The sequence below is a fragment of the Petaurus breviceps genome, unplaced genomic scaffold (assembly GCF_028583685.1).
Source record: "Petaurus breviceps papuanus isolate PSGF00001 unplaced genomic scaffold, PetGlider_PUasm1.0 90594, whole genome shotgun sequence".
In the NCBI taxonomy this organism is placed as follows: domain Eukaryota; kingdom Metazoa; phylum Chordata; class Mammalia; order Diprotodontia; family Petauridae; genus Petaurus; species Petaurus breviceps.
The window spans coordinates 5,818,443-5,845,504 of record NW_027187281.1 but is presented as its reverse complement, the minus strand read 5'-3'; the positions used below and the strand labels follow the sequence as shown (position 1 = coordinate 5,845,504).

Below are 27,062 nucleotides of genomic sequence, written 5' to 3'. Positions count from 1 at the left end.
TTGGACCTCTTCCTTTCATACTTTTTCTCATTCTTTTCCCTCACAGACCTGGCTCCCTTCTTATGACTGCATCCCTAGCTCTCCTTTCTAGCTCTGACTGAACCCTCTCTCATATCCTGGCCATACTGGTTCTGGGAGGGAAATGAGGAGACTTCTCCCAATTGTCATTTCCAGACTCTCCTTTTACTTCTTTCATTCTGTAACCTTTCCTCTTTTGAGGTCCACATCATTTAAAAAGTCCACCAAAAAAAAATTATGGCCAGCAGTTCTATACCATCCTCTCCTTTCTCAGAGTTGAGCACCTGCTTCACACTCTTCATCTCCTCCCTAACTCCTGTTCTTATACTAGAGGGCATGTACTCCCTCACATTCCCTAACTTCCCTCCCCTTTCCTCAGTCTCCCTAGGTCTCATCGTGACCTACTTCTCTGCCACACTGGATCTTGCCATTGTCCACGAGTCTTCCACTTCTCTAATTAGAAACTCTGGTGTCAACTCCCTGACCATCACCTGTCATTCCACCTCTCCCTATGCTTCCCTCCTTACACCAGCTTTTTGCCCTTCTCAAGACCTCCACTCCTCCCACCCCTCAGTACTTCCTCAGGTCAGGATCCTTGACGGCCTCTCCAATCTCAAACCGATAGCCATTTCAGCTCTGCCTTTGAATCCTTTGCCCTTCTACTATTGCTCTTCTCTTGACAGACTTCAGCCTTGGATCACTTCCACTATCTGTGCCTCCTCTCTTCTGAGCTACCGAACAAACCTGGAGGAAACCCCACAACCTTGCTGCACACGTTATGAACTCATGTTGTAGTAATAATAGCTAACATTTATATAGCACTTTTAAGGCTTGCAAAGCACTTTACAACATCTCATTTTATTTTCACAATCTTATGAGGTAGGTGCTGCGATACTCATTTTATAGTCAGTCAATATTTATTAAGCACCTACTATGTGCCAAGCACTGTTCTAAGTACCAGTGATATAGAGAAAGGCATAAGATAGTCCCTGCCCCCAAGGAGCTCACAATCTAATAGGGGAAGAAACCACATAAGAATTGGAAAAGCAGGATGGGCTGAGCTGGGGCATGAGCTAACCTGATGAAATTCTGTAGCTTGAGAGGTATGAGTTACAGAGTGGATTTCATTTTGCAGAATAAGTTTCTGGAGATCATGAAGTCAGTTCAGTTGGGGAAAATAAGGTGAATTCCCTCGGTTGCTCTCCTTAAATGGTGGAGGATTTGGAAAGAGCTCTCCAATGTCCAAACCTTCTCCCCTGCAATCAAAGGGAGACAGAGGTCCCAGGGGTAGGGGGTGCTGAGGAGTTTCAGAGTTGATTTCATCTTGCAGAATGAGTAACTTTTACAGATAATAAAATTGAGGCAGACGTTAAATGACCTGTCCAGAGTCACACAACTAGTGTTTGAGGACCTTCAGTTCCTTAATTCCAGGTCTAGCCCTCTATTCACTGAGCCATTTCTACAGCAAGGCAATCTTTTTATTTTTAATGGATTTTTTATTTCCCTCCCCCAGAAGCTATTCTAAACCTTCTTTCTTTCTCAAAATATACTCTTTGTCCTTCTACTGCCCCCACCTCAGTTGAGGACCCTGTCTCTTATTTTCTTGGAAAAAAAAACAAAACCTGAGGTCATCTGATGCAAGCTCCGTCTACTCAGATTCTTTTCATCTTAAAACAGCCTGACATCATCTCCTCTCTCCTTTCTTCCACCTCTGACAGTGAGTTGGCCTTTCTCTTAGCCAAGACTCATCCCTCTGCATATGCACTTGATTCCATCCCCTCCCATCTTTTCCTGCTGATTGCATCATTAATCATTCCCAGTCTCTTGAATCTTCAACTTATCTTCAACCCTATCAACTGGTTCCTTTTTTTACTGCTTTCAAACATGCTCAAGGAGGCCTAGGCAGGGAGCTCACCAGTTAGAAGAGCAGGCCTCAGGCCTATATCCTTCCCTCTCAGGGTTTTTGGTGACACTACTTTGTTCTGGTTTGACTCCTACCTCTCTAATGGCTCCTTAGTCTTCTTTGCTAGCGTGGCATATTAAGAGTTCCTTGTCCACCTGTTCTATATAGTTGACAAAGAGGCATTTACAAAGAGAGATAAGTCACTCATTTCATCAACCATATGTAGTTAATTCTTTTATCCTTAAAGAAAGCTTAAAAGAAAACATTTAGCACAACCAACATCAATGCATTAAGTCTCTTTATTCAGTTACTTTTATACAATTCCATAATTTAGCTCTCTAAGAACAGATACAACCAATGACCAACAACTCATTGTTACGTCCCCAAATGCCTCTGAATTATTGTATTCTTTATAGTCAACTGTGATTATTTACATATTCTGTGATCCTTTAAACTTAATTTTACAAGGATTTCAAACTGCCCGTAGGTTATGACATGTCTTCTATCAGGGTACCTACGAGGAAGAAAAAGGAATCTGATTGCCTGATTTTAAATACGTATTCAGAAGGTAACAAGCCTTTGATAAAAATTAGAAATGAACATGCACAGGCAGTAATTTTTCATGTATAATTCTATCTTTTCAAAAGTTCAGACTACATGGTAACTTTTATAATTGTGAGATTAGTTGTACATGGAGCTTTATGCGTTCAAGTATTTTGCATGATGTCTGATGTGATCATTAACAAAAGTTGCAATGAAGTAGTAGCTATGATCATACCCCTGGAAAAGAAAACAAACATAGATGATCACCAAGACAGATAATTCATATGCAAAGTAATACTAAGGCCTAAAAAATTATCTAGTTTGCCTGAAAGACATTTTCAATGAAAAATAAAAGGATTTCTACATACACACTTTGAAGTTTGCATTTTATATTTAAACCACAATGTACTTTGTAACAAAATTTAAACTAAACAAATGAGGAAAAAATAAGCATTCCACAGATACTGGTTTATATCACCGTTTCATTATGCTAAGAAAAGAAGATATCAGTACATTAATGAAGTTTAATATCCTATGTGGAATAGAGATGTTGCTGGCATTCCTAAAAACCATAATATCATTCAGTGGAGATTCATAAACGTAGAGAAGAAAGAAATTGAATTTCAAGCTGGACAAGGGAAACACCAATTAATAATGAAGTGAATCTCATATCATAAATATGCACATAGAAAACAAAAATTTGGAGAAAACAGCCACAGTCACACAAATAATATCTTTTCCTAGACAGTAAAGGTATCTTAAATCTATAATTCTGGGGGCAGTTCTCAAATCTTTTAATTTTCCAATGATGTTAAAATATAGATACAAAGCAAATAGGTGTTAGTTAAGACTTATTTAATGGATACTGGAAAGGACTAAAAAAATATTTGAGCCCAAACAATATAATCACTTATCTACCACATTTCATTAAAATTCCATTTATATATTTTCATATATAATATATTCATCATAATAAAAATATATGATATACATCACTGAGGCTGGCCTCAAAGAAGAGATATAAGAAGACACCTTCCCTATTCCTTTGCAGAGGTTAGGGGGGGTGGTAGTGGTGGTGCGGGAACAGGTGTGGAATATTGGATATAACGTCAGACTTGAATATATTAATTGGTTTTAAAGAAATTTATGATATATTTATTTCAAAAAGTCACATCAATTAAATTTAAGGGAGTTACCTTGATACGATTTGGCAACATATTGAGTGTGGTCAAAGTCTATCAACATGGAACTGGCAGACAAATGCAAAAGTTAAGAAGAGACTACTTTGTTCAATTAAAGCCTTCAGGATAAATGTAAGGGGAAAAACAGTACAGGGAGACAGATGTAGGAGGGGAAAAAAGTCACTGAGAACAGCCCCCTACAGAAATTTCACTGTCTACTCTGAGGATAGGGCTCTGTACGAAATATGTTCAATTACAGACCTGAACAAACTCAAAGGTTTGCTAGAAATGAAATTACTTTCTGGGGTCCCATGAGGCTATAGGGGAATCATAATCCTTCACTGGTAAAGGAAGTTAAGGGAAATTTAGGAAGGCTTTCCCAGTTTTTAGCTTAATACTAGTTTTTATTCAACAGCACAAGTTTGATGAGAAAAGTAGGAGAGTAGATACTTAAAAAGCCCACTAAACTAACCATATAGAAAAAACAAACAAAAATATCACCTGTGCTTTAGAGTTTAGTTACTAATCCTTAGGAACTACAGAAGATGAGTCAGTGGGGCGGCCAGGTGGCTCAGCAAGTAAGAGCACCGGCTCCAGTGTCGGGATGACCTGGGGATCAAATCCGGGCTCAGATCCTTAGCACCACACCCAGAAATAACTGGCCGTGTAACCTTGAGCAAGCTACTCAACCCAGATTGCTTAAAAAAAAAAAATAAAGATGAGTCAGTACATTTTCTGACTCTTGTACCATGCTGTAAATTTCTGGGAACCAGAAACTAAGAAATACTTTGAGATGAAAATTATGGAAGCAATTCAAAAGCAATCCATTTACTTTTTTTCTCCAGGCTACATGTGGAAATTAATCTGACAAGAGTGTTGCCTTTTTAGGACCAAGCGCTGGATTATTTGTTTTCACATTTCTGTGTCTAGACAAGAAGAAAAACTTTTCTCTAGGTCCCAAATGATTAGAAGGATATAAAGCTAAAAGAAACAAACACAACACATAGGAGAAAGAGGACTAGAGATGGAAAAACAGATTGTAACTATTTAAGCTTCTCAGCTTTTCAAGATAGCGGGATATAACAGAAAGAGAACAAGACAGAGTCAAAAGAAGAGACCTGAGTTCAAATCCTGTCTCTAAAAACTTACTGGCTGTGTCAAAGAAAAGTCCCTTAACTTCCCTGAGCCTCAGCTTCCTTATCTGTAGAATGCAGAAAACAATACTTGTAACGCCAACTTCACAGGGGGTAAAGAACGAGTTTTGAAAATCTGAAGATACAATATAAATGTGAATGATGTTTTTTTTTTCCTTTTGCAGAATGACAGCATGTGTCACCTGTCAGTCACCCAACAAGCATATGGTAGTCCCATTCTGGGTACCAGACTGGACACTGCCTGGCTTTCTCATACTCAAAGAATATATTTGTACAGCAAGAGATTGTGTTAAGAATAGAATAAGAATCTTCTAACACTTGGCCAATCAACTGCTCCATGCTTCCTCTTCAGTTGTCTTTGCTCTTCAGTTGTCTTTGCTCCCTACAAAGATGCATCAAAGGAGCCTATTTTAAGATCTGTGTGAGTTCAGGTTTATTTCTTCCTTGTTAGTTAAGGACATATTTTTCTCCCTTCCTAATTAATAAGCAGTAAGTTTAGGAGCAGTGTGATAGTAATGGCAATTAAAGATTCCCCTGTATTGGCTTGGTTTTCAATTTGATTGTATTAAAACCCAGAGTTTGTTAATCCCACCTGTGGGATGGGCTTGTTGATGTGAAAAGAAAGTCCTGAAGTGGGAGGAGCTGGTGACGTAGATTTGGAGAGACACTGGAGAGAGGCGGAAGATTTTTTTTTTTTGGAAGCAGCACCTCGTGGAGAGAGAGAGAGACTAAAGAGGATTGCTGGTGGCTGCTTTGAATTGCCCTGGACTTTTGAGACCTGCCCCCTGAGCTGCCAAGGACTGAGGAGACATGGCTGTTTTGCTGGTACTTTGTCTGTCTGTTTTGATGTTATTTTGCCAGATTTGTCCACTGGTGAAAGACTGTCCTGTTGAAGAAGTCCTGGAACCTGGCATTTGGTTAAGAAGGCCTGAGACTGTCCTGCAGACAGAGAGTGAATACTGTCCACTGGTGAGGGACAGTACTGTTGTTGCAGGGGTCTGGAGACTGTCCTGCAGACAGAATGAATACTGTCCACTGGTGAGGGACAGTACTGTTGTTGCAGGGGTCTGGGAGCCTTTCTGTTGGTTCAGAAGCCCTGAAGAAGGATTTTCTTGTTGTATGTTTACAGAAATCCTGGGAGAGGGCTTTGCTAATGTGTTCAGGGGTTCTAGGGCTGTTCTACAGACAGAGGATAAATTCATGAAGGGACTGGCAATGTATCTTATGGCCTTGCTAAGCCTTGTCTCTCCAGGAACTAAGATTGCTGAGAACTTGCCTCTTGTCAAGATGAAGAAAAGACCTCCATTTGGGTATTAAGTGCTGTGTTTAAACTTGATGTAACTCTGGGGTAGATTCAATTGTGATCCAGGGGTGGGGAACTTTTGACCTTTTTGTGTTCTATGGTTGAGCAAACGAATGTATTTTACTTATGTTTGGAAACTAATCTCCATTTGAGAAGAGGGGCTTTGTGGTGGACTTAATTAAGGTATAGCCTAGGGGTGGAGAAGTATTTGGAACAGAGACTTTGTAATTGATTGAATGATTGGAAGGTCCTGGGGTGGGGTAGTACTTGGAGATTATTTAATCACACTTAGTAAATGCTGTATTTGGAATGATGTCATGTTTTAATCTTCTCTGTTCTGGGTTTGTTACTGAATAAAATAGAGAGCACCTATGCTGGTATTTTGAACCTGGGAAGTTGCCTTTCCTTGGCATTACATTACAAGCAGCAGGAACCCATAAAGAATCATGTTTCTTGGCACTTGGCCCATCTTCCTGACACAGGGAATGGGGCAGGACATGATTTTCCACCTCTTGCCTTGGGAACAAAAACCAATCAAATTAGAAGATACATTCCTGGAAAGGACTTTTCAATCAAGTGCCCATTCCTGTGACTTCCATCAACAAAATGCCCTTCCAAGGCCATCACTCCCTTCTACATGTTGCCTTTCCCAATTAGAATGTAAGCTCCTTGAGAGCAGGGACTTTGGTAATTCTTTCCTCTGGTGCTTGGTACATAGTAAGCACTAAGTAAATCCTTTTACTTTGTTTAATGCGACATTCTTCTCTGGCTCAATCTTTGTGTCCACCTGTCCTTCAATTCTCACCATCAAATCAGGGGTCCTTTTTATTGAATCTGTTTCCCTTGAGCAGTTGTATTTTTTCTCTTTTGAACTAGTCCTGCTTTTCTGCCCTTTCATTTTCCCAGGGTTATTTCTATTCCCCTGTAGACCAAGTGCTAATACTTCTGCATCACTAAGTTATTATATAAAGAGGGGCACATTTGTATCCTTCTACATCTCTGAGAACTTGCAAAGTTAAGATTTCAATGGGAGGCTGCAAATCATAGAGTGATGGACCTGAATGAAGGAAATAGACAGGTCTGCAGCACAAAGCATTCTAAAAAAGGTATGGATTTTAAACCCTGCTGTAATTAGGATCAGTATTTTACCCTACAATTCAGTACACATTCAACTGAACTTATTAGGTATTGAGTGGCAGAGTGCTAACACCTGTGAATCCTAATGGAAATAATCAAAGAGAATTCTATATGCTACCCAAGAATTTCAAAATTCAAAGCAAATAATTAAACATCCATATGGTATTATTCTCACTAATATTGCTGCTTTGTAGAGTCAAAAATCCACCTTTCTGGAAAAAAAAAAAGTAAACATCTGACATAAGGAACCAAGAAAAATTAAATTAATGAACTAAAAACAGAATTTTTAGTGACACATTCTGAAAATCAGAGGATAGTTAAGTCAGTCAATAAACATTTTAAAGTAATTACTATGTGTCAGAAATTGTGCTAAATGCTAGGCATAAAAAAAGTAAAAGTCCATTTCTCAAAGAACTGCCAGTTTAATGGGGAAACAATATGCAAACAACTACATACAAATATGATAGATACAGGATAAATTAGAGATAATTACTAGACAGAAGGTACTAGTGTTAAGGGGAATCAGAAAAGGGTTCTTGTAGAAGGTGGGGTCTTGGCTGGGCCTTGAAGGAAGCCAGGGAAGTTAGGGAGATGAAGGAACCAAGTTATGAAAGGCCAAACAAAGGGCTTTATGTTTGATCCTGGAGGTAATGATGAGCAACTGGAATTTACTGAGTAAGAAGGAGACATGGTTAGTCAAGTCCATCAGGAAGATGACTTTGACAGCTGAGTGGAGGATGGACTGGAGTGGAAAGCAGCAAGCAGACCAACCATCAGGCAACAGTTTAGGGGTGAGATGAGAAGAGCCTGCACCAAGGTGGTAGCAGAGTCAGAGGAGAGAAGAAGACATATGTGAAAGGGGTAAAAAGGGTAAAATCAACAGGCCTTGTCAAGACACTGGATATGAGGAATAAGAGTGGAGGGATGACACCCGGGTTGTAAGCCTGAGTGACTGGGAGGATGGTGGTACTCTCAACACTAAAAGGTAAGTTAGGAAGAAGGAAGCATTTGGGGGGAAAGATAATGAATTGAGACTCAGACATATTGAGTTTAAGATGTCTAAGATCCAGGTGGAGATGTCCAATAGGCAACTGAGGTGTAAGACTGGAGAAGGAGATTTGAGAATCATTAGCATAAAGATGTTAATTGAATCCATGGGAGCTAATGAGATAAGAGAAACCCTATAAAAGGAAAAGCAATGCCAGGACAGAGTTCTGGGATGCCTATGCTTAGTGAGCATGACCTGGCTGAAGTTCCATAAAAGTAGACTGAGAAGGAATGATCAGACAGGTAGAAGAATAAGGAAAAAGTACAGTCACAAAAACCTAGAGAGAAAAGCGTATCAAGGAGAAGAGGATAGTTGACAGTGTCAAAGGCTGCACAGACGTCAAGAACAATGATGACTGAGAAAAAGTTAGTATATTTCCTGATTAAGGGACTGTAAAGCGAAAGATATGTGTGTCCTCTTTTACTTGTTTTAAGTTCAAGTTGTGAAGAAGAAGAAGTTGGGAGAAGTTTTGGTGACTTTGCTGACTATCTTACTTAACCTCTTGGTAAATTCCTTTCTTAGCTAGACTATTTTCTATCTATAAAATGGCTGTAATGAGCTTGCTCGTGTTCTGTGTCATTAAAGGGGCAGTGCACTCCTCTTCCCCCACAATATGCTTTGAAAGAAAAAGTCTTTGACAGCAAAATTCTATTTGAAGCTAAGCTTTAAAAAAACTCCCACATGTTTTTTCCTTCATTCAGTTCTCAAAGTAGAATCCATATTCTAAATAGTATACTGGATGGTGACACTAAAAGGCAATGTTTTCCTTAATTTCAACAGCCCTAAGAATTCATAACTAAATCATGGATTAAGTCTTCAAGAAGGGTCTTCATAGAAAGCAAAGAAAAAGATGGCCTGTGTTTCTCTCACTTATAGATGGCTGGGATCTCTCCACTAAAGTCTTATTCTGATGTCTCTTCTGGGAGCAGAAGTAATCTAAGGTTCTCCAAGGTTATGCTAGTGGACTGCAAGCTCTGGAAGGTCCTACTGAGCCAGAAATGCTTAAAAATTAAGGCCATAAGTGGTGGACCTATCATCTGAAGATGATCTTGTCAAAGTTTGGATAGGCTCATCACAAGAATGGCTTTTTAAAAAATCCATTCCAACCCTCAAAGATCATCTATTTGGCTGTCCAGGGGTTTTGATCAGCGCTAAGAAGAGGGTAACCACACTGACAAAATCAGAGATCTCTGAGGTATAATTAAGATAGTTGCCCATACTGGCAGAAACAGCGTTGGATTTTTGGACCTCTAAGCAGAAGTACCTTAGGCACCAGAGAAAACTGCCAATCCCTCCTTCCTGAAGCCTCTAAAGACAGGCTATGGCAATTGCCTCACTCCTTGGTTATTGAGCTTCCTTTCTCAACCCACCCTGTGTAACTTCTGTACCTGAAAAACAATAGCTCCCAGGCCCTGCTCCCATGGTACTTTCCTGGTTTTTAGAATCCTGGATTTTAGACCTTGTTTTGCAATAAATCACTTAATCCCTTTGAACCTGGTTTTTCTCACACTGACAAAATAAGGTGGATCAACTAAATTCCAGCTCTGCCTATGATTTTAAACAGATAATCAAGATCTCAGCCTTTGGGCAAACCGAAGTCAAGAGAGGTTTTGTCTGAGACTCTGGTTCTGGAGTCATGGTCCGGCACATTTCCATTCATTTGTTTACTCAATGACAGAAAGTCTAAGCAAAACCTAGTTTAGACTGTGCAGGCCAGACTTATTCTGATCTTGCCAGAATGAAAGCCAAGGGAAAACTGTCTAAGCTGAACAATGGATTGGGCTGCAGCATTTTCAATGTTTTCTTACCCTGGAGTTGTTGAATGAATACTTTATCTTGGCCCTGGCCTAAGTCTAGACTAAAGTTTCTTAGTTGCCAAGAAGAAAGACATTTGGAAAATAATGAGTGTCTCCCCTCTTTGTTCCCCAAATCTTTGCCACTTCTACAATCTCCCAAAGTTCTAAGTCTTTGTTTGAAGGCTAACAATCTCGTAGTCACATCAAAATTTCCTGGCACAGTCCCTGGACAGAAAAGGTATCCAAAAATGCAACTCTTGCCAAGAAGTGTAATCTATTTAGAAACACACAATCTGCTATACCACTTATGTAAACCTTTCCAATACTGACCTATTTACAGACTTAATTTGATCAATACTGAAATACCTGGTGGCTTGACTGGTATAATTTTAAATATTTAAATGAATGACTGTAATTTTTTTTTCTATTCTTAAAGAGAAATTTGAAGAAAGAAAAATGAATTCAAATATAATTCCTTTCTCTCTGGGCAGGTGTCTCTGGTTTTTAAGTTTTTGAAAAAAGGTTGTTTTTTTTTTTAAAAAACTGAAAGTATATTTGTAAAATTGTGTTAATATTTATTTGATATACATTTTAAAAGTTTATTAAATGGACTACCTATTGGAAGTAGGGTTTTATGGTTCATTTTATTGTTGTCAACAAAATAGGCTTCGTGCTTTTAAAAATTAAGATTACACAATGTGATTATTTTCCATCTTCATTTTTAAATAAAAAGAGTTTTGCCCATTTAATGTTTGGAAGGCGGAAGGGAAGGAAATAAGCATCTATTCATTTATCCCTCTCATGTGCCAGGGCAGCTAGGTAGTGGAATGGTTCTAGTGCAGGGCCTTGAACTCATCCTCCTGAGTTCAAATCTGGCCTAAGACATTTAAACTGTGTGACCCTGGGCAAGTCACTTATCCCTGTTTGCCTTAGTTCCTCATCTGTAAAATGAATTGCAGAAGTAAATGGCAAACCACTCTCATATCTCTGCCAAGAAAACTCCAAATGGGATCACAAAGAACTGGAAGTGACTAAAACAACTGCAACTGAACATGACTGAAACAACAAAAATGTGCCAGGAATTGTACTAAGCACTTTTTGTTTTACAGATATTATTTTCTTTGAACTTCACAACAACCCCAGGAGGTAGGTGATGTTATTATTCCCATTTTACAGTTGAGGAAATTGGCGCAAACAAAGGTTAAGTGACTTGTCCAGGGTCAAAGAGCTTCTAAATGTCTGAATCTAGATTTGAACTAGGACTTCCAGACTCCAGGCCCCACACTCTATCTACTGTACCACTAGCTGACTCTTTCAAAGCACGTGAATATTCATTTAACAAAAACAGAACACTCTTCATCTCCTAACTGGTCTTTCCCCCTTAACAATCCATCCTCCACACAGATGCCAAGCACAGGTTTGACTGTGTCACATCCCTGATTAATAAACTCTGGGGGCCCCCTACTTATTGCTTCTCAGATAAAATACAAATTCTTGTATTTGACAATCAGAGCCCCTTACAACCTGGTTTCAACTTATCTCTCCAGTCTTATTCCTCACACACTGCCTTCCACTTCCTGTCTCCAGACCTTTGACACATTTGTCCTCCATGGCAGAAAGGTGCTCTCTTTAATTCCACTTTTATAAGCTTCTAGCTTCTTTCAAAGTTCAGCTCAAGGGTCACATCTTCTATAAGGGGTTTTGCCTGAGTGCCCTGATCTGCCAGCAAGCCTCTCCACATTATCTTGTATTTATTTGTATATACCTTTATGTATGTATTTTATTCTTCCAAAAGAACCTAAGTCCCCTGAAGACAGACTGTTTCCATTTGTATCTCAATCTCTGGTCCCTGGCACAATGACCAGCAATAGCAGCCACTTAATGAATGTCTGGTGACTAATTCATCAAGCAGAGACACATGAGACAATGGCAACATTAATTAGGAATATAACCTCATTTGAAAAATGTCATGGGGGACGATGGTAGAAGATCACCTCACAAAATAGCCAAGCATAGTGGAGAAGAAAATAAGTATGCAGAAACCTTTATCTGAACAGTACAAGGAAATTCAGAGACCAAATGAGGTCAACAAACAGAAGCAAAGGGGAACTGATCCACCAGCATTTCTCTAGTGATGTTTTTATCATCAGTACCAATGGAATGATGCCCAGTGTCATGCCCATGGCTGTTATGACCTCAGGCTCCAGATGGCCACCTGAGGAAGCAGAAATGGCAGACACAGGGATGAAGCCAGGAAGCCCAGTAAAACACAGACAAAAATTCATGATAGAGGAAATAATTACAAAAGCAAAGAGGGGAAAATACTGAACTAGGAAAAAAATTATGAATAGTATTATTACAGAAAATCATTTGGAGAGACTATCAGTGACTATGGACCCATAGTTTCTCATCTCTTTAAAATCTTTACATGAATGATCTACACCAGTGGCAAACTCAAGCAGAAATGGGGACCACTAACCCATACAAAAGGATTCCTGTGGAGCACATATTGACATTAAAATGTAATGTTAAGTATATTATTATATTTTTATTTATTTTGTTACATTTTAATCTGGTTCAGTTCACACTCTAGAGTGTTGCAGGCAGCATGTCTGACACTGCTGGTCTACACATATATTGAGAGTATCCTTAGTGAAAGGAACAAGAAAGAACAGGCAGGCTTCTGCCAGCAGACCACATTTTCACAGTCACACAGTTAAATGAAAGATGTTTGTTGGTTATAAAAAACATCAGATTTAGCAGAGCAAAATGCAATCTGAAAACTTCCCAACGAAGTGTCTTCAATGCTTTAGTTAAGATCTTACAAGGTTGTTTGTAAACACCTTATCAAGATTCCTGGATAGCTGTAACTGCAGAAATAGCTCTGTTCAATGATCTTCTGATCATTACAGAAACATGCAAACCAAAGGTGTCTGATACAAAACAAGAGGAATGATTCTGGATGGACCAGTTTGTAGATTACCTTGTGCTGACTACATCAAGCCCCTGAATATTACAATGAGACTTATTGTAACCATTCAAAAGAGATTGTTCTACACAGGTAAAACCAAATGGATAAAGAATGATTATTGTCTCTATAATTGTAGAGTTGTACAAAGTACGACTACTTTAATGTGGAGATATGACATTTTTTGATGTTAAAAGGGCCACTGCAAAATACTCAAAAAGGCTGAGAACCACTGATATAGAGGACTTACTGAAGACAAGGCCAAGAAGCACAGTATGAGCAGAACTAGATAGACGACAACCTGAACCAATGGAGAGTCAACATTTACATCAAGGAGATCATAAAAGTCACGGGAATATTGAAATAAGAAGGACAGAAAATACTAACTCATATTATTATATATTTACTTCATTTCTTAGAATAAAAATTATCATTACTGACCTCATTTATTTGCATTTCTGAGAGGGGGATAGATATTTTCCCTCTGATGAAAGTACTTATTCTATGTCTTTGGCAGCTTGGTGGTACAGTGATGCACTGAGCTTGGCATCAGAAAAACCTGAGTTCAAACTGACCTCAGACATGAACTGTGTGATTGTGGGTAAGTCACTAAACCTGTATACACTGATTCATCTGTAAAATGAAGATGATAATAAAACCTACCTCCCAGAGTTCTTATAAGGAGAAAACTTTATAATCTTTATAAAGTGCTTTGTAATTCTTTAAGTGCTATATAAATGTTTATTACTGTGTTTCCCCGATAATGAGACACTGTCTTATTATTTTTTTGGACAGAAAAACACCAGAGGGCTTATTTTAATGAACATTGACAGCAATTTTAATAAACAGGTAAATGTGAACAAAAAAATGTACCTTTATTCAATAATGATCATGTCATCTTGCGTGTAGCACAGGGGATCACCTTCAGTACAATAGCAATCTCAATAGGGCTTATTTTCAGGGGAGGGCTTATTTTAGAGGAATCTTACACAGTAAGGAAAGGGCTTATTTTCGGGATAGGTCTTATTATCGGGGAAACACGGTATTGTTGTTGTTGTTATCTGAACTGGGCATTCTATACTTAGTTTTACTTTTATGCCTTAAAAAATACTTCTATGGGGTGGCTAAGTGGCACAGTGAAAAGAACACTGGTCCTGGAGTCAGGAGGACCTGAGTTTAAATCCGGCCTCAGATTTAACACTTACTAGCCATGTGACCTTGGGCAAGTCACTTAACCCCAAATTGCCCTGCCTTCCCCCCTCCAAAAAGCAACCCCCTCCCCCAAAAAACAAAAAATACTTCTAAATAGTCCCATTAGAGACAACCTACTCCATTTTATACAGTAGGCTACCAATAAAATGTTTTTGGTTTAATTAAAGTTATCTATTCCAACCATATGAAATAGATAACTATATTCAATGACTATTATAGGAATTAGAGGAAGGTTAGAAATACTTAAATGATCCAAACTTCTGGCTTTTACTTAGTCAGGTCTTTAATGTAGCTATATAACTTACTTTTACTGTGTTAATTATATGGTAGTAGCTCAAGAAACTGTGGCAACTTCTTTTACCCAGTACTCCTTAACTGTCAAAAACATATATTTCTGGGGCAGCCAGGTGGCACAGTGAGTAAAAACGCTGGCCCTGGCGTCAGGAGACCTGGAATCAGTTCTGGCCTCAGATACTGGGCACCCACACAAAATAACTGGCTGTGTAACCTTGAGCAAGTTACTTAACCCCAATTGCTTTAAAAAAAAATATATATATATATATATATATATGTATATATTTCCCCTAAATGGTCTCTACATATTATTTGACACAGAAATTACTGTAACCCAATGGGACATTAATTTTCAGATGTGCCTTAAAGAAACACACCAGAAATATTTGGGAAAGACCTAATTCAAAATCAGATCAAAGAAAAAGCTCTGACAGTGGTTTTTTGAGTCAGATTATGTAGCACAATCTCAAGAGAAACAGTTTCCTAATACTTACATCTTGCAATCGAAAAACAACTGGAATTTTCCGTTCTGCACAGGCAGCTATAAAGTTGTCAGGAAGTAATTGCCCATCTTTAAGAAACTGGTCATCTTTGCCTTGATCAATTAATATGTCCAAATGAGAATCTGGATAAGATCTCACAAGATGAGTAGCATCATATGCCTGTAAATAAAATGAAAAATTCAAAACTAATTTTTACAATGCTTAAAAAAAGAAGATATTCTAGAATATAGAATATACTGGAGACAGTATATCAAAGTAAGCCGGGTATACTTAATGCTCCTACTAGAGTGAAACAGAAATTAAAAGCAACCCAGACGATAAGATTGATTAAGTCTGAAACATGTTTTCAGCTTTTAAATATGAAATGAAGCTATTAAAACTCTATAATCTCAAGATAATTTTTAAGGTTTTGGTTAAAAAGCTTCCTGGATTCAAATTCCCAGTTTCTTCTTTCCTTTGATTAATCTTCACAAAAGCAAGGATCATCTTCCTTGAGCACTCTTTGGCTCACACCCTTTCCATGTAACTCTACAGCAACTCTTAGCTATCTCTCAAGTCCAATAAAACATCAAATCATTTTTAAAGATGTTTCTAATTCTTTTATTTTCTTCCACACCTAGATACTTGATGTTCCAACCGGAAATACTGTCTATCCTCTCTACCAACTCCCAAAACACACACTGCTAACCATTCTTTTACTTCTAGCCATACCATGTGACTTTTCTTTCTTCTCCCTTCTCCATGTAGGAAAAGAAAACCTCATTTATTTTTGCGCACACACACACACACACACACCAGATACAAATCTTTCTCTTAAAAAAAAAACTGACTTCTCCATCAGGAACTTTTTATTCAAATCAGCACAAGTGTTACTAACAAAGAAGCCCCATTTACATATCTCAGCTCTTGTCATAGTCTGACTGAATACATAGCACTGTCACAGACACAGTAAAGAGGTTAGTTAATCTAAATTTACAAGAAATAATAGAACACAGACTTTCTGTATTAGTAAGAAGTACAAACTGTCTTTTCATCATTCAGGTCTATTACTGGAACATCCTTTTCTTAGGGTATCTACTATAATTAATCACTGTTTAAAATTAAATTTTTCATCATATGTATATTCTACTATGAAACTTATTCCTTAAATTTTAGATAGACCTCAAGGCATGGCTAGGGCATGTATGTTCTCTAGTTTGTATAATTTTAAAAAGACTTTAATATATCAGGTATGAATTATTTAGTACTTACCTCCCATTTACTTTGATCTGATCCTAAATATCCACTGAAGGCCTTTTTCCCCCAAGGACACAGCATTGGATTGCAGATTGGAGAGAATGCTGACACAGACTTCAGGAACAAAGAAACCAAGTTTCAAAAGCAGTCCTTTTGGAAGGCAATATTTGAACTGACAAGTAGAAAATGACTAAGAAGCTACTGACTCATGAAAAGGTTTGTGAACAATTTTCTTGAAATATCTTTGGCCTTGATTTGGAAGTGCCTCAAGGGCCGAAACAGCCCACTGTATATTCTGGTAAACTGCTAGTAAATTGTGGGTGCAGAAATAACAAAAAGCAATAAATTATTATTCATCAAATAAGTACATTAAATAAAAGGAAGTTTATGTTTAATACTTTTCCTTCAGCTGATTATGCCCACCAAAAGCAAATTAACTTGTTGAGATATCATAACAGACTGAGTGAATAAATGGCATTTAATTTTGAAATACTCTAAGTGTTATTAAGAAAGTTACATTGGAATTTAAATAGCATTATTACTAATAATGGTACAATTTTTTCCCATATTATTTTGAATTCTATACCACAAGCAAGCATATAACTCAGCAAACATTTACCATGTTGTATGGTTGAAATTCGGAGTAGAGATATTTTTATGCTTCAAAGAATTTATATCTTAACATACCATACTATAAGAATTTATACCTTATATATAATCTTCTAGTTTTTATTAGATTTAATTTTCAAAACATGAAAAATGTAAACATGTTCTATTTTTGCTTTAGGGAATAGAAAACTGCTTTATTGCATACTGAAAAGATTTTTTTTTAAACTACCATGACAGGAAGCTGGTTCAATTTCAAAACAAATCTTGCCAATGACAAAACATATCTTGCCAAAAAAAGAAGTCTCTATTATAAACGTTTCTGAATAAGAGATTTGGAATAATTTAGTAATTAATCCCTTGGGGTTGGTTATAGATTAAACAGACCACAAAAGTCTATCATTTTAAGGCCAGAAGCTGCTAGCTCAAAATGGTCAAGGATTCAAAGCAGAGCAGAATATTGTTACTGCCAAGGACCACATTTACAACTTCCTTTGCAGCTCCCCATAGAGTACTGCTCTCCATTATATAACGAGCTGAACATAGAGGACTCAATGTTACTGACTAGAAAATATATAATATTTAGAATAGGCAAAAGAGAAAGTTAACATTTTCACCTAAAGAATTTAGGACTGCTTAAAAATATGTTAATGAATAAAGAATTTCTACTGCTGTCATATAAAGAAAAAGTGAATTAGACTAGAAAAGAAACCTGACACTCAAATGAAGTCACTAAACAGTTAAGATTTTTACATGTTGAAACTAGTTTAATTATAGACATTAAATTTAGTTTGTGTTGCTATTTGACATAAAGCTATTATAAATCACTAAATAAAAAAGAATAAAGAATCCCTAAACTATTACAAGGACAGTTCCTTTTAACTCAGAAAATCAGAGTTAAATTTACCAAGCTGCTTCTGATAGAATAGGGCAGTTACAGCATTCAGACGATTAGTACCTCAGAATTAATTCCAATTAGATAAGGTTTTTAAATGACGAAAGCTGATTCTGAACAAAAAATAAGCAAATAAAATAGTGTACTGTAAAGAGGCATGTGCATAAAGACAGCAGGCCTGGGTTCAAATGCTGCCTATGCCCCTTAATATCCATGTGATCTTAGGCAGGTCACCTCTCTGGGTCCCAGAGTCATCATCTAGAAAATGAGGCCACTGGACTCACGAGATGGTCTCAAAGGTCCCTTCCAGCACTAAATCAGATTTCACAAAATTTCTGGTGAATAACTAATAAAAGATTTCTTTCAGCTATTGGTTTGGATGAAACATCAACTTAAGGGTTGAGCACACAGTTGGGAAGAAAATATATTTTAGAGATACAGACACATAGACAACAAGCTGGATCTGTGGAACTGCCGGTACAATTTACTTCTGATATTGTACCAAAAATTTCCAATATAAAATGTGAAGACATCTTTTTTATTTCTGATCACTGGCCCCGGAAAATCCTAATGTCAATACTACAAAGGTAAATGACTCCCAAATTCAACTTAATAAATCACTAAAAAGAAATGTTAACCATTTTAACAGTGACATAATCTTACTTTGTATTTTCCAGGATTCTTCAGAGCACAAATCAGAGCTCCATGGCCTCCCATAGAATGGCCAAAAATAGATATCTTCTCTGGGTCAGCTGGAAAATTGGCATTTAGCAATTTGGGCAACTGGAAAAAATTAATAACATAACAAAAACATAAGCAAAATTTAGCCTCTTTCCAAGGTACACAATAATAATACCACGAATAAATCAATACTGGTAACTGATTCAATCTATGTACAAGTTGATTAAATTTACTTTTATATATACTGATTATAGTTTTAAAACTTTATGAATAAGAGATATTACTATTAAAAAGAAAATACTGGTTATACTATAGTGTCATAGTCCTCAAAAGTGATTCAAAACAAACAGAAAGTGAGACACATTGATTATTGCCTCTGTTTCATTTAAAATCATTACAGGCAAGGCTTCAAGCAACTTGAAGTCCTGGTAAGAGACTGCGCCTGCGGGGCGGCCAGGTAGCACAGCAGGTGGGAGCGCCGGCTCCAGTGTTGGGAGGACCTGGGGATCGAGTCCCGGGCTCGGACGCTTGGCGCCCACCCAGAGACACCTGGCCGTGTGGCCTTGAGCGGGTTGCTTGGCCCCAATTGCTTGGAGGCGGCCGGGTGGCTCAGTGAGTGGGAGCGCCGGCTCCAGTGTTGGGACGACCTGGGGATCGAGTCCCGGGCTCAGGCACTCAGTACCACACCCAGAGGTGGCTGGCCATGTAACCTTGAGCAAGTTGCTTGGCCCCGATTGCTTAAAAAATTAAAAAAAAAAAAAGAGACTGCGCCTGCCTTCTGAGCATCATGCTGGCTAACTACAAAAGGCTGGCTACTCAGTGATGAATTTTTCAGTCATGATAACTCATAAAACAAAGAAAAATGCAAAATGGGGGCAGCTAGGTGGCATAGTGGATAGAACACTGATCCTGAAGTCTGGAGGAGCTGACTCAAACCCAGACTCAGACACTTACTAGCTGTGTGACTATGGGCAAGACACTTAACCTCAGTGCTCTCCCTTCCCCTCCCCCCCCCTCAAAAAAAAAATGCCCTTCAGTTCTGGGCAGGCCCCTTCTATTTTTACAGCAATAGTAACAGAGCAAAGGGGCAGATGGGGCACTCTATCACAATTTTTAGATAGACTAAAAACATTAAATTGGTTTTCAGCATTCCAAAAGTGATAGTCAAGCCCAGTGACCAAGGAGGGGCCATACTACTTATTGGAAAAACTGAATCATCAATCTTGACATTCACACTATAAATGAAACCAGGAGATAAAAGGAAGCTGCAGCTAAATGGAAAAATGGCTCACTGGTTTTCCTTAGAGAAGCAAATAAAGGAGCTGGTTTTATTGTGTGTCAAAAGGAAACACCATTTTATGAGAAACCTAGATAATTTTATATTGCAGTGCCCATGATTGGTCATCAATATAACTATTGTAAGGGATGAGGAGGTAGAGAATTTTATTAAAAACTTAAAACCCTCTAGATTAAATTAATATAAATCAATTAGCAAGTACTTACTAAGCACCTCCTATATGCTAGGCACTGTGCTAGATGCTATAGATAAAAACACAATCAATGAAACACTCCATCTTCTTGAGAAGCTTACATTTTAATATACTTAATACAAGGTGACTTCAATGCACAGTTGGGCATACAGAAGTACGGAGACAAAACATTCAAAAACATTGTTCAAGAGTAAGACAAAAGAGAGGTCAAAATCTTGCAGATTAAATAATCATGCCTATATATTATGAATACTTTTTTCGAGAAGAGAGTTTAGAGTTGTTAGATATGTGACTAACATCAAATAACAAACAAAAGAAGAAATTGAATATATTTGAGAAAAGAAGAAACTATGGAGGAGTAATTTCTTAATCAGCTGTTGGGTTACTGCCGGTTTTGTTAGACCAAAGCTCAAAATCAATATGTACTGGTCAGCATAATTATTACCTGGAAAACACTTAGAAATTTTTAATAATAGGACTACGTAAAAACCTTAATGGTCCAGAATTGAGATTTCATCAGTTTAGGGAGCTCTCAGGGACTAAACTCCCTCTATCAATGCAGATCAACAACTATTCCACAAATTATAGTCTCCAAGGGTTGCCTGGGACACTGGGATGTTGAATAACTTATTTTTCCAGAGCTACACAACCAGCACAGGTTAGAGGGAGAGCTTAAATGATATTCCTCATTCTAAAGCCAATTTTCTGCTCTGGATTCCATGTTGCCTCTCATGGAAATGATATCTTGAGAAAGTTTGATATATTCTCTAACATGACCAATAAATACACATAACATCAATTTACTAATACTCATCTTGAGTTTAAGATTGAAACTTTCAAATAAAATAAAACTAAGACAGTTGGTAAACAAATCCAAATAACTGAAGTTAAGTATAGAAATGTTAATTTCAATGAACTTACCTCATCTGTTACATAAGAGTACATCCTATAGTTAGTTTTCCAAGGTTCTTCAGTGGCATTCACGTAAAAACCAGCACCAGTACCAAAGTCCTGGCTATCATCTTCTCCTTTAATATTACAGCCACCTATCAAAGCAAAATGTCATTGTTAAATGACCACAGTATTTATGAATATTTTACATAGAACTTTGGTTTTTCAAGGTTCTTTTTGATCTTAATGATACTGTGAGGTAGGCAAAGCAAATATTGTTATCCATATTTTAAAGGTAAGGAAGATTCAGAGAGCTTGAGTAATTTTAATAAATGACACAGCTAGGATTGAATACCTATCTCTTGACTTCAAACAAAGGAAGCTTTCCACTAAATAACATAGACTCTATGATTCTAGAATTCAAACGCCTTCAAAATTAAATTAGTATTACTAGAAATATCATGATGTTCATGGTAAGAAATCAAAATCAATCCCAGGTTTCACATGTATCCCTATGGGATTGTTTTGATGAAAGCACTTTGTAAGCTATAAAAAACACTATAAATGTGACCTAGGACAATTAGTATGATTGCATTAGAGGAGGGTGTTTCCAAACCAAGATCTCCTCATGATGATGGAATCACAGGTTAGATACAAAAATTGTTATTACAGTATATCTGAGGGTTTGGGACAGCTAGGTGGCACGGTGGATAGAGCACCGAGCCTAGAATGAGGAAGACCTGAGTTCAAATCCAATCTCAGATACTTACTAGTTGTCACTTAACCCTCTTTGCCTCAATTTCCTCTTCTGTAAAGTGAACTGAAAAAGGAAATGGTAAACCACTCTAGTATCTTTGCCAACAAAACCTCAAATGGGGTCATAAAAAGTCAGACACAACTAACCAATTAAACGAGTACAGAATTTGTGCAAACTATATGGGTCCTGAAATTGGTAACAATATAACCTCAGGTAATCTTTAACATATTCTTTGTCTTTATTCTTTGGCAGTGTTAAGGGGATGAGAAATAATATTAAAAGAGACTATAAAGCAGAAGTACATAAACTGAGAGAAAGTTTGGTTAAGTTTTATGGTCTGTCTCACCATTGAGCTACCAGGTAACAAGAAAATGAAAGTACAGACAGAATTTAAGGGGGAAGAAAGGCAGGGGAGTGGTGTTTGGGGAACAAATAGTATAATGGTAAATACCAAACTTCAGATAAACTCTTCAAATAATGTATTGTAAAATGTATTTATTTTGCAATGCCTTCATGAGCTTACTATACATTATTGTGCATTACAGCTATTTATATTGTTTCTTACTTCTCCACTAAACTATCAGCTCTTTGAGGATAGAAGTTGAGTTTTACCTAGATACATTTTTTTAGCACTGTTATTCTGTACCATTTCACTATCTTCGTATCTCTAGTAGCTAACACAGTCCTCAGCACATAGAAAGCACTAATAAATGCTTGCTGATTATCTCTGGGCAAGAGTAACGTTCCTCTACTTGACAGGTATCTGAGACTAGTAGACTCAGCTGGTGAAAACATTCTGAAAATGAGGACAAAGTTATATGTTTAATCTCTTAGTAGATTAATTTGATCTACTATGATCTACTCTTTGACCGTATCACCTCAGGTCCATTGCCTTAGAAAAAGGAACAATGTGAGAGTGTCAATACAGCCGTTACCCATTACTGCAAAGACACCACAATTCACACAGTGGGTACTTAATGAACATTTGTTGAATTACAAACAACTTAGTAATGGTCAGTTGTGTTATCTTTGTGTCCAAAAGGCAGCAAAACACATAAAGTTAATCAGGAAAGTATTGATAAAACAAATAGTGCTTTGGAAGGTTTTTGAGAAATTAGAAAGAAAGATTTGGAGTTTTAAGATGACCATGAGAAAGTGTTATCAGTAAGAAAAGCTAGAATAGGCAACTGACAGAAGTTAGATGCCTGATGGTATCCTATCATAGTTAGAATTGGTCCAATCTACTCTCCAACCGTCAAATACTATACAAAGAATGGATATAGGTTAAAAATAATATTCACCAAAAAGCCCACACAGTACATGAAGTTATCCAATCTAGTTTTTATCTTTTAGGAATCAAGAAGCAATTATACCAAAGAGGGACAAATTTTATGACTTTACAGGTTACCAAAAAGATTTTTCTTCTGTTGTAAAATTACTTATCATCCTAGTTTTTACATGCTTTCCTGAACTCTCACTGGTCTGGCTAACAGTAAAGGGATCTATTTCAAAGATACTGCCACAAGGAAACAATTTATAGATGTAAACTACTTTAAATATATTAAATTGATGTCAAATCCTTAAAAGATTATTAACTCTAAAAAAAAAACATGATTATACAAGTCTCAAATAATAGGGGTTTTCTTCGTGGTTTCAACACAAGATCTTGAACAATAAATAGATACATACATATATGTGTATGTATGTGTATATATATATATATATATATATATATATATGTATATAAGTAAAAAGTCCTGAAAAAAACAAACCAAAACCCCCCACAGATCTTATTAATAAGAAAAAAAGTTGGGGCGGCCAGGTGGCTCAGCGAGTAAGAGCACCGGACCCAGTGTCAGGATGACCTGGGGATCAAATCTGGGCTCAGATACTTAGCACCACACCCAGAAATAACTGGCCGTGTAACCTTGAGCAAGTTACTTAACCCCAATTGTTTTAAAAAAAAAAAAAAAAGCAAATTGGGAAGATCTATTTAATTGAACTGTTGCTAATTAGGATTCCTCCTAATATCTTAAATACTGCCACCCCTTAATTCCTATGTGCTCCTTCAGATTCTTGCAGATGCTTTTCTATTTTTCACATAGCTATTGCTTTAAAGATATAAGTATTCTTTTCTTACCACATGTCAATATCTCCTCCTATTATTTACAGTGAAAAGGTTTTATGCTTTAAAAATATGAATTAGGGGCAGCTAGGTTGAGCAGTGAATAGAGCACCGACCCTGGAATCAGGAGGACCTGAGTTCAAATCCGGCCTCAGACACTTAACACTTATTAGCCATGTGACCTTGGGCAAGTCACTTAACCCCAACTGCCCTGCATTCTCCCCTCCAAAAAAAAAAGAATTATTCTGTTTCATACCATACTTGTGTGCCTATCTTCCCTACTTACCATACTACAAACTTGTTGAGGGAAGAGACTGTGTCTAATTTATCTTGCATTACTCATACTACCTTTGCATAGAGTGAGCAGGAGCTCAATAAATATTTGTTGAATTGAACTGAAAAACAGAATAGGCAGGCCACTCTTTGTATGTTAGGTTAAATAAAAATTCAGCCCCAAGTATGGGGATGATGTCACACAGAGAATCTCTGCCATAAAATACTTACGTGGACTGGTATCTGGTGCAACAACAATGAGGCCATGTTCTGCTGCAGCTTGATGATAGCCAGCTTTTGTGATAAAATTTTGTTCTGTGCAAGTTAAACCTGAAGAACAAAAATAATGATGTCATTATACACAATGTTATGTGTTCAAAGTTTTCACTTTTCTACAAATATAGCATACTCACATAAACCAGGAGTCATTTAAGACAGGGGTTCTTAAAACCATTTTTGTGTCATGGCCCCTCAGGCAGTCTGGTGAAGCCTAGGGGCTCTTTCTCAGAATAATATTTTAATAAGATTACAAAGAAAACTACTTTAGTATAATGCAATTATCAGTTTTTTAAAAAACAAATTCATGTATCCCAGATTAAATCTCCAAGTTTAGGACTACTAGTAATTCCATGCTATATAACATAAAAGAACTGGTTCTCTTTCATTTAATATTTACAGCTATACATACTTCAACCCATCAGGGATCTCTAGATTTTGGTGTTGGAACTCCCCCCACCTATAAAAGTCACAACTTAATAAGCAGCATATCTTAGTGAGTATGTGAGGTTCAGAAAGGCTATGAATTGCCCACAGTCATAGAGTTAGCAAATGTCAGAGGTAGGATTTGAACCCAGTTCTTCCTGAGTCAAAGCTGGGAAGACAAATAACCTGATCTTACCACTAAATTTAGAGAACTCACTGAGCAAAGGAAAAGTGTTGGTGGTAGCATTTTGGCTTTTCTAAAGTGAGACCTAGCTGCATTCACTGGTGTTTTTCTATTACTATGTAATATGATTATCCCTATGACATATTATTATGATAAGGGATAAAACTAACTTTAGAGTCATTTTTTCACATGTATTGGAAGTGATTGGAGCAGGAGCTCCCGCCAAGTTTGTGCTTGTACTCTACTCTGCCATCTTGGCTCTGCCTCTCAATAAAACTAACTTTAACTAATGTGACTAGGTGTCTAACACTATGGATATGGCAGCACTGAGCAGGGACTGGATGTTCTGCTTCAAAGCAACCCAATCGGAGTCAATTATTAGAATTAGAAATGTCAAAAAATCTAATAATATACATAACAATTGAGGGTGGGTCAGCTTGTTAACACCCCACAGGGAAGCATTGCAAATATTTGAGTGGAATCATTATACATATAAAAACTTCTAGGCACAGATCATAGGTTTGAGTTGAGGTCCCGTAATTACCTACTATGTCACTTCTCTGAATTTCTCAGAGATATGTAGAAACTCTCTGGAGACAGTTGCATAGACAATTGGCAATACAGTAGCAAGTCTGTCTACCAGAAATAAAACAGGTTCTCTCTAGTAGGATTTCAGATGGTCTTTTCCCTTTGGAACACAATGGGAAATGTGTAGTCCCTGGAGCTGAGAAAATAAGGTTCATTATGATGAATTAAAATTATAATTTCTAGTCCAACACCATCATTTGACAAATGATTAGGTTCAGAGAGGTCAAATGAGTTACCTAAATCAATATAATTAGCTAGTGGCAGAAATAAGATTAAAAGTCAAGAGTAGGCAGTAGTTTTTCCTGAATAAAGACAATATTCCTGGGTCTTATTTTCTTATGAGAATAAAGGTAGTTGTAAATTCCACTCTGTGAATCTATTCATGTAACCATAACTGATTTTACTTTTGAGCCCATACCTAAGAGCTGTGATGTCATTTATTAACCTTCTTGTTTGTACATTGTTTTAATCAAACCAAACTTCATCATGTTAGCATTTTGCCTGTCTTCCCTGTGAGAATATCCTTTACTGGATGATTAAAGCAAATGTAAGAATTTTTCGCAAGTGCCCTAGATTTTGATTCTGTTTCGTGAATTATGGTTCCAGTTTCTAAGGACTATACTCTAGGATCTCAATGCTGAAGCCTGTTCTGACATCTGATGTGAACAAATAAGTAGTGGTCTAGATCTTATATCCATCAAAAAAAACTTGATGGCATTCCTGATAGGTTTTAATTCTGGTCAAGAATCTGTTATTTTCTTATTGTCATGAACTGCTTATATACAATACAGTAACTTATTAAATGAGGCTTGTTATGCTCTAAATTAAGAATATATCCTCACTTTGGCAGCTCTTGTTAGAAATTAAATAAAGACAATGAGAAGAAATTGCAACATTTTGCACTTTCGTTTAACATAATTTTAGTGATTCATTTATATTAAAATTTTTTTTTTGCAATGTACTTCCAGGAAAGTTAAGTGTTGATATACCCTCGGAATACTTTCTTAATAAGAACGAAATCAGATTTTTAGCTAATTTTTAATGTCATCTAAATGATTTTGAAAAACTGCCATTTTGCATATAGTTTCTGGTGAGAAATTTTTTAAAAGCCTTCTTATGTCAATATTGATCTAGATTAATGAGAAATTAAAAGAATGTTATGGCATGGCATGGCAAAGCCCTATAAGAAAAGCATCAGGAGCAATAAAATTCAGAATGAATCGAGGCTGTCAGGGAATACATACAGCGAAGAGGAATTTTTTAAATAGCTATATTGGGAGAAAAAAGGGGGGCATGGAGAAGTAGTGTTTACTGGTCAGTGGAAGGAAGAGCTACCCAACTTTTATTTTACATTCAATTTACACTGCTAAGGGGAATGATCCATGGACTAGAAAGGACATAATTTAAATTGTTAATAGGAAGTTTAAATCCAAAATAAGCAAGGAAATAGTAATCTACCTACTTTCTTTTAATGAATTCAAGTCACCAGGGTACCAAAAGAACTGGTAGATATGACTGCGGAGATCCAGTCCTTAATCTTACATCATGTTCTGATTAAAAAAAAAAAAACTATA

At 37.0% G+C, this 27,062-nt stretch overlaps 1 protein-coding gene across 3 annotated transcripts in view; it reads right to left on the bottom strand.

The window, feature by feature from the left end:
• Positions 1–2,202: 2,202 nt before the first annotated feature.
• The window catches only part of ESD (esterase D), a 39,086-nt gene continuing 14,226 nt past the window's right edge, over positions 2,203–27,062 (bottom strand). For all 3 annotated transcript variants that reach the window (XM_069063688.1, XM_069063687.1, XM_069063689.1), the window contains 6 exons: positions 24,246–24,344; positions 20,890–21,014; positions 18,461–18,580; positions 16,312–16,410; positions 15,052–15,219; positions 2,203–2,701 (listed from right to left, as the gene is read on the bottom strand). In XM_069063688.1, coding sequence (XP_068919789.1) covers positions 2,621–2,701; positions 15,052–15,219; positions 16,312–16,410; positions 18,461–18,580; positions 20,890–21,014; positions 24,246–24,344 — 692 coding nt within the window. In that variant the 3' untranslated portion in view covers positions 2,203–2,620. The remainder of the gene's footprint in view (positions 2,702–15,051; positions 15,220–16,311; positions 16,411–18,460; positions 18,581–20,889; positions 21,015–24,245; positions 24,345–27,062) is intronic.